The sequence below is a fragment of the Myxocyprinus asiaticus genome, chromosome 11 (assembly GCF_019703515.2).
Source record: "Myxocyprinus asiaticus isolate MX2 ecotype Aquarium Trade chromosome 11, UBuf_Myxa_2, whole genome shotgun sequence".
Lineage (NCBI taxonomy): Eukaryota > Metazoa > Chordata > Actinopteri > Cypriniformes > Catostomidae > Myxocyprinus > Myxocyprinus asiaticus.
In genome coordinates, this window is record NC_059354.1 from 50,378,133 (window position 1) to 50,396,300 (window position 18,168).

At 38.1% G+C, this 18,168-nt stretch overlaps 1 protein-coding gene across 1 annotated transcript in view; it reads left to right on the forward strand.

Annotated features, from left to right (window-relative positions):
- Positions 1–1,152: 1,152 nt before the first annotated feature.
- Positions 1,153–18,168, forward strand: part of egfl6 (EGF-like-domain, multiple 6) — a 33,271-nt gene continuing 16,255 nt past the window's right edge. The window contains exons 1-8 of the mRNA XM_051710653.1: positions 1,153–1,336; positions 7,497–7,603; positions 9,771–9,863; positions 10,064–10,183; positions 10,778–10,897; positions 12,164–12,298; positions 12,574–12,696; positions 16,670–16,732. Of these exons, the coding sequence (XP_051566613.1) occupies positions 1,266–1,336; positions 7,497–7,603; positions 9,771–9,863; positions 10,064–10,183; positions 10,778–10,897; positions 12,164–12,298; positions 12,574–12,696; positions 16,670–16,732 (832 nt within the window). The 5' untranslated portion in view covers positions 1,153–1,265. The remainder of the gene's footprint in view (positions 1,337–7,496; positions 7,604–9,770; positions 9,864–10,063; positions 10,184–10,777; positions 10,898–12,163; positions 12,299–12,573; positions 12,697–16,669; positions 16,733–18,168) is intronic.

The window sequence follows — 18,168 nt, forward strand, 5'->3', positions numbered from 1 at the left end:
ATCTACCGTAATTCCATCAATGCCTGGTGCTTTTCCACTCTCCCTTCTTTTAAGGATGTAAAAATACCACCAATCTCTACACCACTCTCAACTAGCAAGTTCGCTAAATCAATCGTCTTAACAAACAGAACATTAGTGTTATTCATCCGTGACGCTGATAGAAAATTTTCATGTCCAACAACTACACTTACCGCTAAAACACACTCCTCTACGTTTGCAGCAGTATCAATTTTCACCCCATGGCATCTTGTCAGAAATTCTAAACTCTCCGCACCTGGAGCGGCCATACTCCCAGTACACAGACTGGGAGTATAAAAAAAATTAAAAAAACTCCCTTAAACAACCACTTTTCTCTTACTGATACTACCAAAAAAAACAAAACAACTACTAAACACAATTAACAGAGATAGAAAAAGAGAACACTCGTACCTTACTCTGCAGTCAAGCACTCTTCATCCACGCTCCACACTCAATCAACGCATGCGCACACACAGAGAGAGAGAGAGAGAGATGAGAGAAAGAGAGAGAGAGAGAGAGACGAGAGAGAGAGAGAGACAGACCTTAATGTACTTCAGTCACAGTATTTTTATTTCCTTATGTTCATAATGTCTTGTTAAATGATTATTTTATTTTATATTGTATAAGGTATATTGTTATTATAGTTTTTATTTTATTTTATTCATTACCTGGCACCTTATTTTAATTCTATTTTTATTGTTATTTGTTACTGTTTTATCGTTATTATTTGTCTTGTTATTATCTGCTTTGTGTATTAATGCTTTGGCAATATTGTATGTAAACACAATCGTGCCAATAAAGTACTTTAAAACTGAAAAAACTGAATTGAATTGAGAGAGAGACAGACGAGAGAGAGAGGGAGAGAGAGAGAGAGGGAGGGAGAGAGATGAGAGAAAGAGAGAGAGAGAGAAAGATGAGAGAGAGAGACAGACAGATGAGATCGAGACAGACAAGAGAGAGAGAGAGAGAGAGAGATAGAGAGAGAGAGACAAGAGTGAGAGAGACAGACAAAGAGAGAGAGAGAGAGAGAGAGAGAGACAGACGAGAGAGAGAGGCAGACGAGAGAGAGAAGGTGTGTGTGTGTGTGTGTGTGTGAGAGAGAGAGAGAGAGAGAGAGAGAGAGAGAGAGAGATCTGCAATCTGCAGACTCCTCAGAGTTTGGTTTGGATTCTTTGCTAAACACTTGCAGGAATCAAACTACAAGAAGAACACAACTGTCAAAGAGATTGTGGGATTGTTTCTCAAATATGAAATATTTCACTTGGATTAGTGCTCTCTCATTCCTGTTATACTTTTCATTGGGGACAGCAGATTACAGGTAAGAGACCTTATCCTAATACTGTAAATCTTAAACATCTTGTGCTGTGGAGAACACGTTTGCATTTCTATCTTTCAAAGCACCCCAAGGCAAAGTTTAATAGCTCATATAGAGACTTTATGGAGTTCTCAATTGTGTTTCTTTAAATGATCAACATAATTTACCCTTGAATTCCTGAGGAGAAATAAAATGTCACAAATGAGTCAAAGGTCGAAATGAATGTGGATATCATAGCTCAGATAATTTGCTCTTGGGAGAATTTGATAATAAATGTTTGAGTTCATATTGAGATCTCTATGCTTTGATTGCAAATCTGAGCACAGTTTGAGACATTGTTGAGACCAGCAAAACTCTCAATTTGCTCCATTTAATCTCATTGCTATTTAGAAGAAACACTTGCAGTATTAAAAAGATCTTGTTTGCGATTTATCTTTTGATTTTAATGTAGTTTCAGCTACAGATAGACCTAGGATAGAATATCATGAAATATATCAAATATTAGATATCAAACAGCGGAACAATTTTGCAAGCACATTTCAAATATTTGTGGCATTTTTTGTCTCTTTGAATGGTATTTTTATCCTACGCTCTGGTTACTTTCTGGGCCGTGGGATTTACAAAGTGAGTTGTTGTTGTTGTGGTGGTGTGTCAGCACACTGAAGATGTTGGTTGTGAGCATCTTATTTTGGCAAACTGTTAAATAGCAGAGCCACCTGTTCACACCAAATGAGTGTCTCCCATTTGCTTACGAACTGTTCTGTAGGGACAGTTTATTTACGTCGGTTCACAGATTCCCTCAGACGCTCTGGAGCCCAAACCAAATTTAGGTGCCAACATGAGAAGACATCTGGAGCATTGAATTAGGAACCAGAGGAGAGAGGATGTTGGTAAAACACCCAAAGAAATGTCACAGATAGTGTTAACAGGGCCTAAAGGAATGGTTCACCCAAAAATTAAAATTCCGTCATTATTTACGCACCTTCCAGACTGATCTCACTGTGAATTCGGCGACAGTAGTCCGAAAGTTCTCGGACAGTGATTACTGAAATTTGAACCACTGCCCCCAGTGGCTGAAGCTGGAAGTGTTGTTGAACATATGGGCAAGTGTGAGGTGAAAACTTTTTACCCAGTCCGATGCATCGCAATCTTTATTTGAGCGATCTCAGTATCGATTCTTAAATACCAAGATCGATCTTTTCCACTACAATGAGAGTAAATTATTCACATATGTGTCCAAATTTCGAGCTACGCAACAAATATCTGTGGATAAATATAATAAGTGAATGAGAATAAATGTTTAGATTTCATTCACTTCACTCACTGAGTAGTATATTGGCTAAGAAGAATTTCAGCATCCTTTGGTTTGACTCATTCTGTGTGTCCAACGACGAGATCCACGCAATCCATTTGTCATTGAATAATGTCTCTTTTAATACCCTTTCTTTTACAGTCAGTTGCTGATCAAAAACAACAAAACATAAGCATTTAATTCTAATCACAAACTGCACGGTTGAGTTAAAGAAGCACTTCGAGTCCTCTCTCGTTAATATGCGCACATTTACAAAACTGCCGGTTTTCTTAAAGAGACAGTACCAATTTTGTGTACCAGCGTGAACTGACTTGTTCTAGAAATGAATGTTAATACTTGTAAATAGTATAAATTATGCATTAAACAATAAACATGTAACTAAATATAATACCACAAAATATAATATTATATTTACTGATGGAATACAAAGATTTGTACATTTTTAAAAAGCTAAAATATGACAAAAATAATGAAAAATTCACATAAAATATAATTATTACAATTAACATTTCATAATGTACATAGTTAGAAGGTCCCATGTGTAATTAAAAGTATTAGCTGGGAGAGAATTTCTTTCTTTTGTAAGTATAATAGACATTAAAACTTAAATTTACCAATATGAACTGATAATGAATGAAATTGAAATCGGAATTGAATCGAAAGCTTGGGAATCAAATTGAATCGGTAAATCTATATCAATATGCAACCTTCGAATCATGCTCACCATTGTTATGTGAATGCGTTTACTTCCACGGGACCAAAACCCGTATCTCGGAGGTTGGTTGCACAATGCGCTATTAATCGTGCCACGGGAAAAGGTAAACACATTTGAATTCATGCTAAATGTAATGAAATGGAAGATGCGGCGTTTCAGAAATTCGGCTGATTGGGGTTGATGTCAGGGCACATGTATTTCAAGCAGCAACATTGCGATTTTGCATGGAAGACAAAAGGAGAATTGAGAAGAATCTTGTCTTTTTTGAAGATTCTTCAAAGATTCTCCATGCTGGCTTGTAATCAAGTCAAGTCAAATTTATTTGTATAGCACCTTTTACAACAGTACATGAAATTATGCTATTACAGAAAATGAATGAATATAATGCCAATATTAGTTATTTATGTTTAGAACTATTAGTGGTTAAAATTAGTAAACTAAGTAAGTGTTGTGGGTCAATGATTAAACAAAATGATTTTATATGAACTATAAGTTTTAGTGTTAAAGTCCTTGAAGTCATCCCGAATTAACTGAGGAAATACATGTAGATGCATTGTCCTTTAATTTGGGCCGATGAAGGCATTTGTTAGTGGTTAATTCATTTTCTATGTAGTTTAAGAGAGTGATGTCCCTCCTTTGAACAAGTTGATATAGGTATCATTCAGTGAGGAGCATCGCAGTCTGCCTGGAAGCTGATGGCAGGTAATTTTGGTGAACTCCATCCTGAGCCCATGCTTCAGACAGTGGCTCATGAAGAATCCCATGTCTTTGAGTTTGCATCAGTTCATCCTCTGTCTTAGTAGACTGAAGTGAAGTCTGGCTGGCACATGCTGCAGTTGGTCATCATCACTCAGCGACACAGTGGGAATCAGACATCAGGAAGTGTTTTCGGTTCCGGCAGACCCAACTAAAGCAGCATAGCTATGAATTGAGGGATAAAATTAAGTGTATATCTGGCTGAATAGATGAGTCTTTAGTCTAGACTTAAACTGAGAGAGTGTGTCTGAGTCCCGAACCCTGCTAGGAAGACTCCATAGTTTAGAAGCCAAATATAAAAATGATCTCCCTCCTTTTGTGGATTTTGATATTCTCGGTATTGTTAACAGGCCGGAGTTTTGGATTGTAGCGTGATAGAAGGTCACTTAAGTACTTTGGAGCTAGACCATTCAAAACTTTGTAAGTAATTAACAGAATTTTAAAATTAATATGAAATTTAACAGGTAGCCAATGTAATGGCGATAAAATGGGGCTGATATGATCGTATATCTTGGTTCTAGTTAGCACTCTCGCTACTGCATTTTGAACCAACTGAAGTTTATTTATTGAACTTGCTGGACATCCACCTAGTAATGCATTACAATAATCTAGTCTTGAGGTCATGAACGCATGAATTAGTTGTAATGACATGTGGGCAAGTAAATAATCGAGTTTGCATTTTTTGGGCGAACTGTTCTTTTAATAATGTAAGGGAATTGTCAAAATGTCTTCATGTGTTCCAAAATAAGATAAACAACACCTGATTTAAACTTGTTCTACTGTCAAATCTCAAAGCTTAAATCTCTAATGCATGACACCAGCTTGAGAGAACTGAACCAGCTCACATTCCATGATCTGCTGTTGAGATGTGCGATTGCTATGAATAGTTCAAAGTTTAATTATAGCAGAAATGTGGTGAAGGAGAATTTAGAAGTTCCTGTAGAGGCATCTGTCAAACACTTGAACATATCATGTATACAGAGGAGATGCTAGTGGTTCCTCATACTGACCTATGTCCTATCTGTTCAAATCTCCACCGTATTAAGAATGTGTCTTCTTGTTTGTTTCTCTGGTTTTGCTGTTTTTACAGCTGTAATTAGCACAGACAAGTCTGAGCATTAGTGGGGCCCTATGAGATGTGTTTTATTTATTTTTCCAAATGCCGTTGTATTTTTTCCATAAATTATCTGTTCAACAGTTTAATTAAATTTTATCATCAAAATGTGTCTAAGCAAATTATTTAATTAAAACTTTAGTCAAATGAATTTAGAATTATGATTGATTTATTATTGTCATCATTATTATTATTATTTATTGTTCCAACATTTTTTCCCCATTTAAATCAAGCTTTCATTTTGGCAGAAGCTTTTATTTTGGAGTAAAGCCCTTTCTGTTTCTGTGTGTTTTTGACGGTAGCTTCTCACCTCAGGAAAATAAGTTTCCCACATGGCAAAAGCCTGCGATTTAAATAAATAAATGCAAAGTCAGTGTGTGCTGCATGCTTCAAAGTGAATGAGCACTCTGCTGTCTGTCATCTACTACACACAAATATGCACGTCGTGCTTATGATGATGTGTTTTTAGTGTATGAGCAGCCGGCTTCATGCATTTACTTAGAAGTGCACAGTACATGCAGACTGTTATTTATTTAATTAAATCACAGCCCTTTTGGTTTAATAATCACACTAATTAAAATGATGGTGAGTAAAGATGCTGACTACCACCCCTGGAGTCACGAGTTCGAATCCTGGGCATGCTTAGTGACTCTAACCAGATCTCCTAAGCAACCAAATTGGCCCGGTTGCTAGGGAGGGTAGAGTCACATGGGGTAACCTCCTCATGGTCACTATAATGTGGTTCGCTCTCGGTGGGGCGTGTGGTGAGTTGTGCGTGGATGTCGCGGAGAATAGCGTGAAGCCTCAACACGAGCTATGTCTCTGCGGTAACACGCTCAACAAGCCACGTGATTAGATGCGCGGATTGACATCTCAGGTGTGGAGGCAATTGAGATTCGTCCTCTGCCACCCAGATTGAGGTGAGTCACTACGTCACCACGAGGACCTAGAGCGCATTGGGAATTGGGCATTCCAAATTGGGAAGAAAAAAAGGGGAGAAAAAAAATCTTATTTTTTTATTTTAATTCAATAAATTGTGCATCGTCTAGGGGGTCCCTGGAAAATGTCAGAGAAAGCTAAAAAAGTAGTCATAAATGTAAAAAAAGACTATATTTTACTGAATTTTACATTATTGCCATTTAAGTTTAATCTAAATGTTTCTCTTTAGGTTTATACCTTTAACATTACTCAAATATTTAAGTAGGTATTGCTGCAGCCCGGAGATCTCCAAACAGGGCCAAAACTCCAAAAGAGGGTGGGGTACCTCCAGAAAGTGGATGGAGTTACTTTAGTAGGGGGTTGGGCCAACTCCAAAAGGGGGCGACACTTCCACACTCAGTTTGGGTTAGGCTTGCTGGTTATGCTGGTAAAGAAGCCTGATGGGGATGCCAGCACACCAACATCCCATTCTCTGGACCAGTAGCTCTTGCCCCTTTTTGGATACGCTCCAGATAACCTTTTAAAAATTTCTGATTAAAATATTTAGCAACATTTATGTATTTTAGGAAGGGGGTCCCTTGCAAGGCAATAATCACATTTAGGGATCCTTAGACTGGCATGCTGGTGTAACGGTAGCCAGCTGGTACGTGTTAGCTGTGCAGTGTGTAAACCTCATTCTCCTGGCCTTAAGAGATGCATTAGCAACTGAAGCTAGAGGCCATGGCTTTATAGCCTCCTTGTTAATGTAACCGGTCCTGTTCGACCCACTCCAAGTGGGATTCGAACCGGGGTCTGTGGCATGGAAGGCGGGCGTGCTAACAAGGAGGCTAAATGCTACAGCCTCTAGTGTCAGTCACTAGTGCGCCTCTTGAGGCCAGGGGAGTGAGGTATAAACATACTGCACAGCTATCACACACCAGCTGGCTCCCTCTGGTTATTATGCAATTATGCTGGGGATCGGCAGTTTGAATCCCACCCGGAGAGGGTTGAGTAGGACTGGTGCCATGACCCGTATGGGAGTGAGGTTTAGGGGGGTGAGTGTTAAGCTAGCCAGCTGGTATGTGATAGCTGTGCAGTGTGTAAACCTCACTCTCCTTTTTTTAAGAGATGCACTAGCGACAGAGGCTAGAGGCCATGGCTTTATAGCCTCATTGACAGCGTGTCTGCCTACCATGCTGGGGATCACTGGTTTGAATCCTGCTTGGAGTGGGTCGAGTAGGACCAGTGACACTGGTTGATGCTGGATATTGCTGGTTTGCTAGCTGGTGGATCAGCATGGCTATGTTGTTCACCAGCAAAATATACTGGTCCTGCTGTTTCCATACAGGCAAAGAAGACAAATCCCAGCTCAGAGTCTGACAGGTGTGTGTCGCTATGGCAGCAGACTGGAGTGTTGCTTTGGCTGGAAGAAAAACAGCAAAGGCCATTGTGAAGGTAAATGAATAGAAATGTGATTGAAGTTTCATCTTTATTTCCATAAAGTAAATGCCTCGTTGGGCACAAGTTAGCCTAACCTGACTAGTTATTTCAGTACAAAAAAAATACATATAGGCCATGTACACTGTATAGTTTTTGGGAGTGGCAATTACATTTAAATATGAGATGTGAATCCCCTAAATTATCATACAATATGTTTACAGAATAAATCGTATCTCAAAAATACGACCTCAAAAATATTACAATTTGTGACAAGAATCAAAGCTGTCATGTGATTGAGTTTAGCTACTCTTGTACTTCAAAACATGAAATCACTGGGCCAATTTTCCACCCACAAACTAATGTGTTATCTTTATTTTTTCCTGTGCTATGGCACTTTTAAGCCATAAAAAACAATGATGGAAAATCTTGGAGACACAGAAGCTGGTGTCCAGACACTTACAGTTGAAGTTAGAAGTTTACATACACTTAGGTTGAAGTCATTAAAACTCATTTTTAAACCACTCCACAGATTAATATTAGCAAACCATAGTTTTGGCAAGTCGTTTAGGACATCTACTTTGTGCATGACATGAGTAATTTTTCCATCAATTGTTTACAGACAGATTGTTTCATTTTTAATTGACTATATCACAATTCCAGTGGGTCAGAAGTTTACATACACTAAGTTAACTGTGCCTTTAAGCAGCTTGGAAAATTCCAGAAAATGATGTCAAGCCTTTAGACAATTAGCCAATTAGCTTCTGATAGGAGGTGTACTGAATTTGAGGTGTACCTGTGGATGTATTTTAAGGCCTACCTTCTAATTCAGTGCCTCTTTGCTTGACATCATGGGAAAATCAAAAGAAATCAGCCAAGACCTCAGAAAAAAAAAGAAAATTGTGGACCTCCACAAGTCTGGTCATCCTTGGGAGCAATTTCTAAACGCCTGAAGGGCGTTCATCTGTACAAACAATAGTACGCAACAATAAACACCATGGCACCACACAGCCATCATACTGCTCAGGAAGGAGATGCATTCTGTCTCCTAGAGATGAACGTGCGAAAAGTGCAAATCAATCCCAGAACAACAGCAAAGGAGCTTGTGAACATGCTGGAGGAAACAGGTAGACAAGTATCTATATCCACAGTAAAACGAGTCCTATATTGACATAACCTGAAAGGCTGCTCAGCAAGGAAGAAGCCACTGCTCCAAAACCACCATAAAAAAGCCAGACTACAGTTTGCAGGTGCACATGGGGACAAAGATCTTACTTTTTGGAGAAATGTCCTCCGGTCTGATGAAACAAAAATTGAACTGTTTAGGCATAATGACCATCGATATGTTTGGAGGAAAAGGGTGAGGCTTGCAAGCTGAAGAACACCATCCCAACCGTGAAGCATGGGGGTGGCAGCATCATGTTGTGGGGGTGCTTTGCTGCAGGAGGGACTGGTGCACTTCACAAAATAGATGGCATCATGAGGAAGGAAAATTATGTGGATATATTGAAGCAACATCTCAAGACATCAGCCAGGAAGTTAAAGCTCGGTCGCAAATGGGTCTTCCAAATGGACAGTGACCCCAAGCATACCTCCAAAGTTGTGTCAAAATGGCTTAAGGACAACAAAGTCAAGGTATTGGAGTGGCCATCACAAAGCCCTGACCTCAATCTGATAGAAAATTTGAAGGCAGAAGTGAAAAAGTGTGTGCGAGCAAGGAGGCCAACAATCCTGACTCAGTTACACCAGTTCTGTCTGGAGGAATGGGCCAAAATTCCAGCAACTTATTGTGAGAAGCTTGTGGAAGGATACCCAAAATGTTTGACCCAAGTTAAACAATTTAAAGGCGATGCTACCAAATACTAACAAAGTGTATGTAAACTTCTGACCCACTGGGAATGTGATGAAAGAAATAAAAGCTGAAATAAATCATTCTCTCTACTATTATTCTGACATTTCACATTCTTAAAATAAAGTAGTGATCCCAACTGACCTAACACAGGGAATGTTTTCTACGATTAAATGTCAGGAATTGTGAAAAACTGAGTTTAAATGTATTTGGCTAAGGTGCATGTAAACTTCTGACTTCAGCTGTATGGTTTTGTGGTGTCTGTGAACATACTTGACCTTCCTCTATAAGCGGTTTCCTTTATTAATATATCTCTATCGTTGAATGTTTTACCAGCTCAGTGCGACCTGGGATGCAAACATGGCGAGTGTGTCGGTCCAAACAAATGCAAGTGCTTCTCTGGATACAGTGGAAAGACGTGTAGTCAAGGTTCGTGAGATTCAAGATGCATTATTAATCATCAGAATCGTTTGATGTTGGTCATCATCTGGCTATTCTATGCAGATAATTCACATATGTGTACAGTATGCTCACTTTATATTGCAGAATTAGTAATAGTATGGTAGTATGGAAACATTGACTGTTGTTCTTTTCATTCATGATCCCTCTTTCTGTCTTTATGGTTTCAGATCTGAACGAGTGCGGTCTAAAGCCTCGACCCTGTGAACATCGATGCATGAACACGTTTGGCAGCTATATGTGCTACTGTTTAAACGGGTACATGCTAATGCCCGACGGATCCTGTGCGAGTGAGTACTTCTGTTTGAATATGTGTTAATGTTTAAAGGGCTAGTTCAAAATAAAATGAAAATTCTCTCATTATTTACTCACCCTCATGTCGTTCCAAACCTGTATTCTGTGAGAAAGAAATTTTAAAGAAACGTAATTACGTACAGTTTTTAGTGCCCACATCTGTCATGTTTCAAAAGACACCATAAAAGTATTTCTGAAGCCATACGACAGCTTTGTGAGAGAATCTGGCTAAAATTTAAGTTGTTATACACTGAAAATCTTCCCCATCTCCATTAAAAAGTGATGCATTGCACAAGGTTTTACATCATTGACAACAAATGCCATTGATTCTCACGTGTGTCCCAATGAAACATAATGCGCCAGTCCGAATATGTGAAATGGAGAATGAGATTTGAAAGCTATCAGTGATTAATGACTTCAGTCTTTTCCCTCACACAAAGCTATCGTATGTCTTCAGAAGACTCAGATTATAGCGCACAAGTCGTATGGACAACTTTTATGGTGTTTTTGGTGAACTATTCCGTTTAATATGTTGCACTGTAGCAAACTCCTCACAATGACAAATGTGATTTGTTGATGTTTTTACACAGACTCGAGGACGTGCTCTTTGGCTCATTGTCAGTACGGCTGCGAGGAGGTTCAGGGAGAGATTCGCTGTCTATGTCCTTCTGCTGGTCTTCAGCTGGGACCTGATGGAAAGACCTGTGTCGGTGAGAACAACAAAACAACACCAGCACTTCCGCTGGTCTGTTGCTATAGCAACCGGACCTTCATTGATGAAAATAATTGGAACGCTCAATGCCTTTGAATTACAGAGTCAGTTTTCAGATAATGACTTTTTGATTTTCAGGCCCGGAAAATTAAATGAATGGAAATGAATACTGTAAAACCCTAAAAAATCATGGGAAAATCCTGGGAATTTTGGAAACACTTTACAATTAGCTTCCATTTACTGACATTACTAAATGCATTATCTATCATGAACTAACAATGAACAATATTTTTACATCTTTTATTAATTTAGATTAATGTTAATTTACAAATATACAATAGGTCATTGTTAGTTGATACTAGTTCATAATGCATTTGCTTATTTAAGCCTATTTTTAAGATTTACACATTTCAATTTTGTAACAAATTCCATCAAACTGAGTTCTGTAGTTTTTAACAAATTAAATAAATAAATAAATAAAACTTTAAATATTTAGCTGTTTCTTTTGTTAAAGATTACGAAATTCAGTTTGATTGGAATTTACTATGAAACTGAAATGCCTAAATGTTAAAAGTCAATTTAAGCCATTTGTATTTGTATAGCGCTTTTCACAGCAGACATTGTTTCAAATCAGCTTTACAGGAAATTATGTTATAACAGAAAAAAAAATAAAGCTGTAATCTCTTAGAGTCATCATTGTGCGGTTTGATAAAAACGTGATTGTGGATTTAAGTAAATAATATTTGTATTTAGACTCCCAGTGAGTAAGCCAAAGGCGAAAACTCCATAAGATGTTAGTTAATGGAGAAAAATAACCATATATATATATATATATATATATATATATATATATATATATATATATATATATATATATACCACATATACATATTTTTGATATGTAATTACAAATTTTAACAACATGCATACCTGTATGTTGAAATCAACATTAGCCAAGATTAATAAGTGCTATAAAAGTATTGTTCATTGTTAGTTCATGTTACTAAGGTAAGTTAACTAATGTTAAAGAATACAACTTTACTGTAAAGTGCTATCGAAAGTTCTTTATTTATGGCCAGCTCTGAAACATTTAATTAAATTGCTCTTTGTGAGTGCAATCTCTAAAGTAATATTTTTTAAATATCCTCATACAGTAATTGCAAACAGCTTGAAAAATCATGGAAATGCATTCGTCCAAAGGTGTGTGAACTCTGGAGCAAATGACAGCAGACAATAAGCTGTTGTTTCTCGTTTTCCCTTTTAGATATTGATGAATGTGCAACTGGCAAAAACCAGTGTCCATTCAATCGCCAGTGTACCAACACGTTTGGAAGCTACTACTGCAAATGCCAGGGTGGTTACAATCTCAAATATGTCAATGGCAAATACAGCTGCGTTGGTAAGAAAGATTCAATGGATACGTGGCCTAATTGCCAGTGGTTTTGTTTGACTAACATAATATCACATAATTATACAGTAGATGTGTTGAATAAATCTTATATGCAACATGAAGATGCATTTGTCTTGAACATCTCGGCTCAATTTGAAACAGTGATTTGATTGATTCATGCTTTGAATTAATATATATATATATATATATATATATATATATATATGATTATTATATATATTATTATTAATTTTTTTATTTTATTTTATTTTATTTTTTTACAGATATAAATGAGTGTGCTGCCAGCATACATAAGTGTTCTCACCATGCAGAGTGCATTAACACACACGGATCCTACAAGTGTAAATGCAAACAGGGTTTCCGTGGTAGCGGATTCGACTGTTCAGGTGAGCGATGACAACATTTCAAACTGAATGCAAACCTGAATGTGATGAATTTGTGAGGTATGTGCAAAACAATATACTAGAAATGTCTGCTTTAGGCTGAAATATACACTACCAGTCAAAAGTCTGAACACAAATGAAACTGAATTTACGTTTCTTATGATCTTAAAAACCTGTTGATCTAAATGCTAATTCTTAAAGGAATGCTCTGGGTTCAATACAAGTTCAGCTCAATCGACAGCATTTGTGGCTTAATGTTGATCACAACAAAAATGCATTTTGACTCGTCCCTCCTTTTCTTTAAAGTAAGCAGATATCTGTGTTCCAGTGAGACACTTACAATGGAAGTCAACGGGGCCAATTTTTGGAGGGTTTAAATGTAGAAATTTGAAGCTTATAACTTTGTGATGAGGAGGAGGGCGGGGCTGGGCTGTGAGTCCACATGGCCGGCCCCCAATCGGGCTAATCAGCCGAGGAGAGGGATAAAGCCGAGCCGGATGCGGCAGTTCGGGAGAGAGAGAGCTACACGCAGCTGACGTGTGTGTATTTGTTGTGTCTTTTTAAGTTTTCATTAAACATTATTTTGATGCTTCATCCGGTTCCCGCCTCCTCCTTGCCCATCTTAAATGTGTTACACTTTATAAAAGCACTTACCATGCTGAGTGACTCCAGTCAGGTCTCCTAAGCAACCAAATTGGCCCGGTTGCTAGGGAGGGTAGAGTCACATGGGGTAACCTCCTCGTGGTCGCTATAATGTGGTTCTCGCTCTCGGTGGGGCGTGTGGTGAGTTGTGCGTGGATGCCTCCACACGTGCTATGTCTCCGCGGTAATGCACTCAACAAGCCACGTGATAAGATTCTCGGATTGACGGTCTCAGACGCGGAGGCAACTGAGATTCGCCCTCCGCCACCCGGATTGAGGCGAGTCACTACGCCACCACGAGGACTTAGAGCGCATTGGGAATTGGGCATTCCAAATTGGGGAGAAAAAGGGAAATAAATAAATAAATAAATAAAAATACATTAATTCTTCTGTTGAAACTCATGTATTATCTGAGCTGTAAAGTTGTTTAAATTGTCACTTTTACAGTCATTTTAGGGTTGTTGACATTTCATCGTCATGGCAACAAAGTTGTAAAATTGTCTATAACTTTACACAGATGCGGTTAGTAAGTGATGTTATCACAGTAAAATCATGTTTACACACATATTGTTTATGTCTTGTGTCTATACTTTTGAAACAGTGAGTGTTTTAATGTTTACAGATTATTGACCCCATTGACTTCCATTGTAAGTGTCTCACTGGAACACACATTTGTGTTTTTTTAAAGAAATGAATTTTTGTGGTTATCAACATTATACAACAAATGCTGTCGATTGAGCTTAACTTGAACCCGGAATGTTCCTTTAAATACTTGAAATTAGTTTTGTAAACAAAAATAAATTGTGCCTACGTATGAATTTCTTTAAAAAACAAACATTTTAAGATACCAGAAATGGATGTTGGAGTGGAACATTTCGGGTCCCTACATAATTCCATTTATTTTATTTCACAGTTTTGATGACTTCTATTCTTTGTATTTAACTATTATTCTAAAATGTGGAAAAAGTAATAAAGAATTAGGCATGAACACACTTTTGACTGGTAGTGTATAGAGTATATTGCATATGAATATAAATGACATAATTACATAAGGGCTTATTTGTACATTTTTTGTTTGTGATTAGTGTCTAAAACTTTAGAATCATAAAAAATACATTAATAAAGGAAATGAAATGCTGAAGCAAACATTAGCGGTTCCAAAAGCCATTTCCTTTCAAGAGCTTTCTGAGTTTCACAGGTGTTCGGCAGGAACTCTGATTTAAATCCCACCTGTGCAAATATCTGTTTTTGTCCTGAGCAAAGGAAATGTGTTCTTCCGCAGGGATAACATGCAGAGCTCTGAGGTTTTACATGCCACTGGAGTGAAATGATTTGCTTCTTTTGAAACAAATAAATGGCAGATCCCACTGGAAAGAAAAAAATCACAAATCAGATCTCTTTACAGTATATATCTCAGTTGTTTCTACAGAAGTCTACTGCTTCTTAGTTGTTTCTCCTGAGAAAAAGACTTCAGTGATCTCACATGTGTCTCCTCTAGAGTTTCAAAAGAGATCTCAACAATATGTGTGCTCAGATTTACCACAGATCAAAAGTCAAAGATCTCAATATGAACTCATTATTTTCATAGCTCTATACGCTTACCGTATACAGTGGCATGCAAAAGTTTGGGCACCCCTGGTCAAAATCTGTTGCTGTTAATAGTTAAGTGAGTAGAAGATGAACTGATCTCCAAAAGGCATAAAGTTAAAGATGAAACATTCTTTTCAACATTTTAAGCAATATTAGTGTATTATTTGTACAATTTTATAGTGAAAAAAAGGAAAGGAGCACCATGCAAACGTTTGGGCACCCTAAGAGATTTGAGCTCTCAGATAACTTTTATCAAGGTCTCAGACCTTAATTAGCTTGTTAGGGCTATGGCTTGTTCACAATCATCATTTGGAAAGGCCAGGTTATGCAAATTTCAAAGCTTTATAAATACTCTGACTCCTCAAATCTTGTTCCAACAATCAGCAGCCATGGGCTCCTCTAAGCAGCTGTCTAGCACTCTGAAAATTAAAATAATTGATGCCCACAAAACAGGAGAAGGCTATAAGAAGATAGCAAAGCGTTTTCAGGTAGCCGTTTCCTCAGTTCGTAATGTAATTAAGAAATGGCAGTTAACAGGAATGGTGGAGTTCCAGTTGAGGTCTGGAATACCAAGAAAACTTTCAGAGAGAACTCCTTGTAGGATTGCTAGAAAGGCAAATCAAAACCCCTGTTTGACTGCAAAAAACCTTAAGGAAGATTTAGCAGACTCTGGAGTAGTGGTGCACTGTTCTAATGTGCAGCGACACCTGCACAGATATGACCTTCATGGAAGAGTCATGAGAAGAAAACCTTTCCTGCGTCCTCACCACAAAATTCAGTGTCAGAAGTTTGCAAATGAACATCTAAACAAGCTTGATGCATTTTGGAAACAAGTCCTGCAGACTGATGAAGTTAAAATATAACTTTTTGGCTGCAATGAGCAAAGGTATGTTTAGAGAAAAAAGGGTGCAGAATTTCATGAAAAGAACACCTCTCCAACTGTTAAGCACGGGGGTGGATCGATCATGCTTTGGGCTTGTGTTGATGCCAGTGGCACAGGGGAACATTGCACTGGTAGAGGAAAGGATGGATTAAATTAAATACCAGCAAATTCTGGATGCAAACATCACACCATCTGTAAAAAAGCTGAAGATGAAAAGAGGATTGCTTCTACAACAGGATAACGATCCTAAACACACCTCAGAATCCACAATGGACTACCTCAAGAGGTGCAAGCTGAAGGTTTTGCCATGGCCCTCACTGTCCCTCGCGAAAATCTGTGGATAGACCTCAAAAGAGCAGTGCATGCAAGTCGGCCCAAGAATCTCACAGAACTAGAAGCCTTTTGCAAGGAAGAATGGGCGAAAATCCCCCAAACAATAATTGAAAGACACTTAGCTGGCTACAAAAAGCTTTTACAAGCTGTGATACTTGCCAGGAGGTGTTATTAAGTACTGACCATGCAGGGTGCCCAAACTTTTCCTTTTTTGTTATTTTGAAACTGTAATAGATGAATATAAAAAAGAAAAATTGCTTAAAATATTGAAGAAATGTGTCATCTTTAACTTTAAGCCTTTTGGAAGTCAAGCCATCTTTGCTCACTTAGCTATTCACAGCAACAGAAATTCTGACCAGGGGTGCCCAAACTTTTGCATGCCACTGTATCAACTGTTTGAGCCTGTATTTATGTCTCCTAAGTAATTTTAGGTAAATCATCTGAGACCAAGTTGATTCTGCTACGGAGCATAACTTTAATATTTTCCTCCTGGAGAGCTTCATGTGAATTTCCTCTGTATTTTTGTAGTCAAGCCTTTTTATCACAGGTCCTGGGATGCTGATAAAGGCAGTACTCATGAGTTTCTCAATGGTGAGAGTGTTTAGAGACGCAGGCTAAATGTTTCACAGCTGTTTGTGGGGAAGGAAGTTGCCTCTAAGCTCCTCTTTTGACTGGTAACAAAAAGAAAATGCAAAACTAGACTCAAATCAGGAGTTAGAGGGAATTTCTGCTATATCTCCCTACTTAGTGCTTTGCAAATGCAACCCAATGGACCTTAGTGAGGGTAGACGTCTAATTTAACTAACTAGGCTGTGAGGGAGTGCGTTCAGTGGGTCCATGTTGATTGTTAAAATACATGTTCAAAACTCCATGGGTTATCATAATTAGAGAAAACCTACAACCTAGTAATTAGGTAAAACCTAGTGAACAGATATTTCATGTATGCCTCACAGCCTAGTTTCATTCATATCAGTTTATCATGAAAATTACGTGACTGTGGCAACATTTTTGCATAATGATATTACATGGCTCCTAAGACATATCACAGCAGTTCTGAGGTGAAATGTCCACTGTGTGGCGCTAAAAGCGAGTTAAATGTTCTCCCAGACAGATGAGGTTTTTATGGTTAATGCTTAACAAATCCGACCTCCCTACCCTAAACCTTAAAACTAAACCTAACCTATAGTGTCAGAAAAAGCAAATGTGAGATGAAAAACACAACCACGTCATTTTGTGGTGCTTCCATTACACTTTAAGTTCACGTGTGGACTCGTGTGCTTTTCAGGACTCGTACCCTGCTCCTTTACATCCCAAGTGCAATGTTCTATCAGTTGAGCAATTTGATCACACTTGAACAAGCTTGTAAATGTTGTTGATTATGTAATGCAAACGTTAAAATGAGTCATGCACTATAGTAAAAGTGTTTATATGTCATAAGATAGCATTGTGTGAGGGACAGGGCAAAAAGTAAGTGTTTATGAACTGATAATCTGCCGTTTTACTCATGATGAAAGTGAATAAAAGTCATTGTTGTTGTAGCATCTCTAGTGTTCATTTCACCATGAAACTGCTGTGAGCCACGTAAAAATCATATCGCAAAAATGTCAACTAGGGCTGTCAATTTAAGCTGTTAATTCATTGCAATTAATTATATATAATACTGTTTTTATAATTATTTCAATATAATTATTTAATCATTATATATAAAAATTTTATTTGGGGGCCTTTCTCTGCAAATCATTCTGGTTACTTTAGTAACCTCCATTCCCTGATGGAGGGAACGAGACGTTGTGTCGATGTAGTGACACTAGGGGTCACTCTTGGGAGCCCCAAACACCTCTGATTTTGAAAAAAGGCCAATGGGAATTGGCAAGTGGAATTTGCATGCCACTCCCCCGGACATACGGGTATAAAAGGAGCTGGCTCACAATTTGTGCTGAGGAGCCAAGACAAGGTCCCGGCCATTTCAGCGGGTTGTTCAGTATTGTGGCAAGAGGGACACAACGTCTCGTTCCCTCCATCAGGGA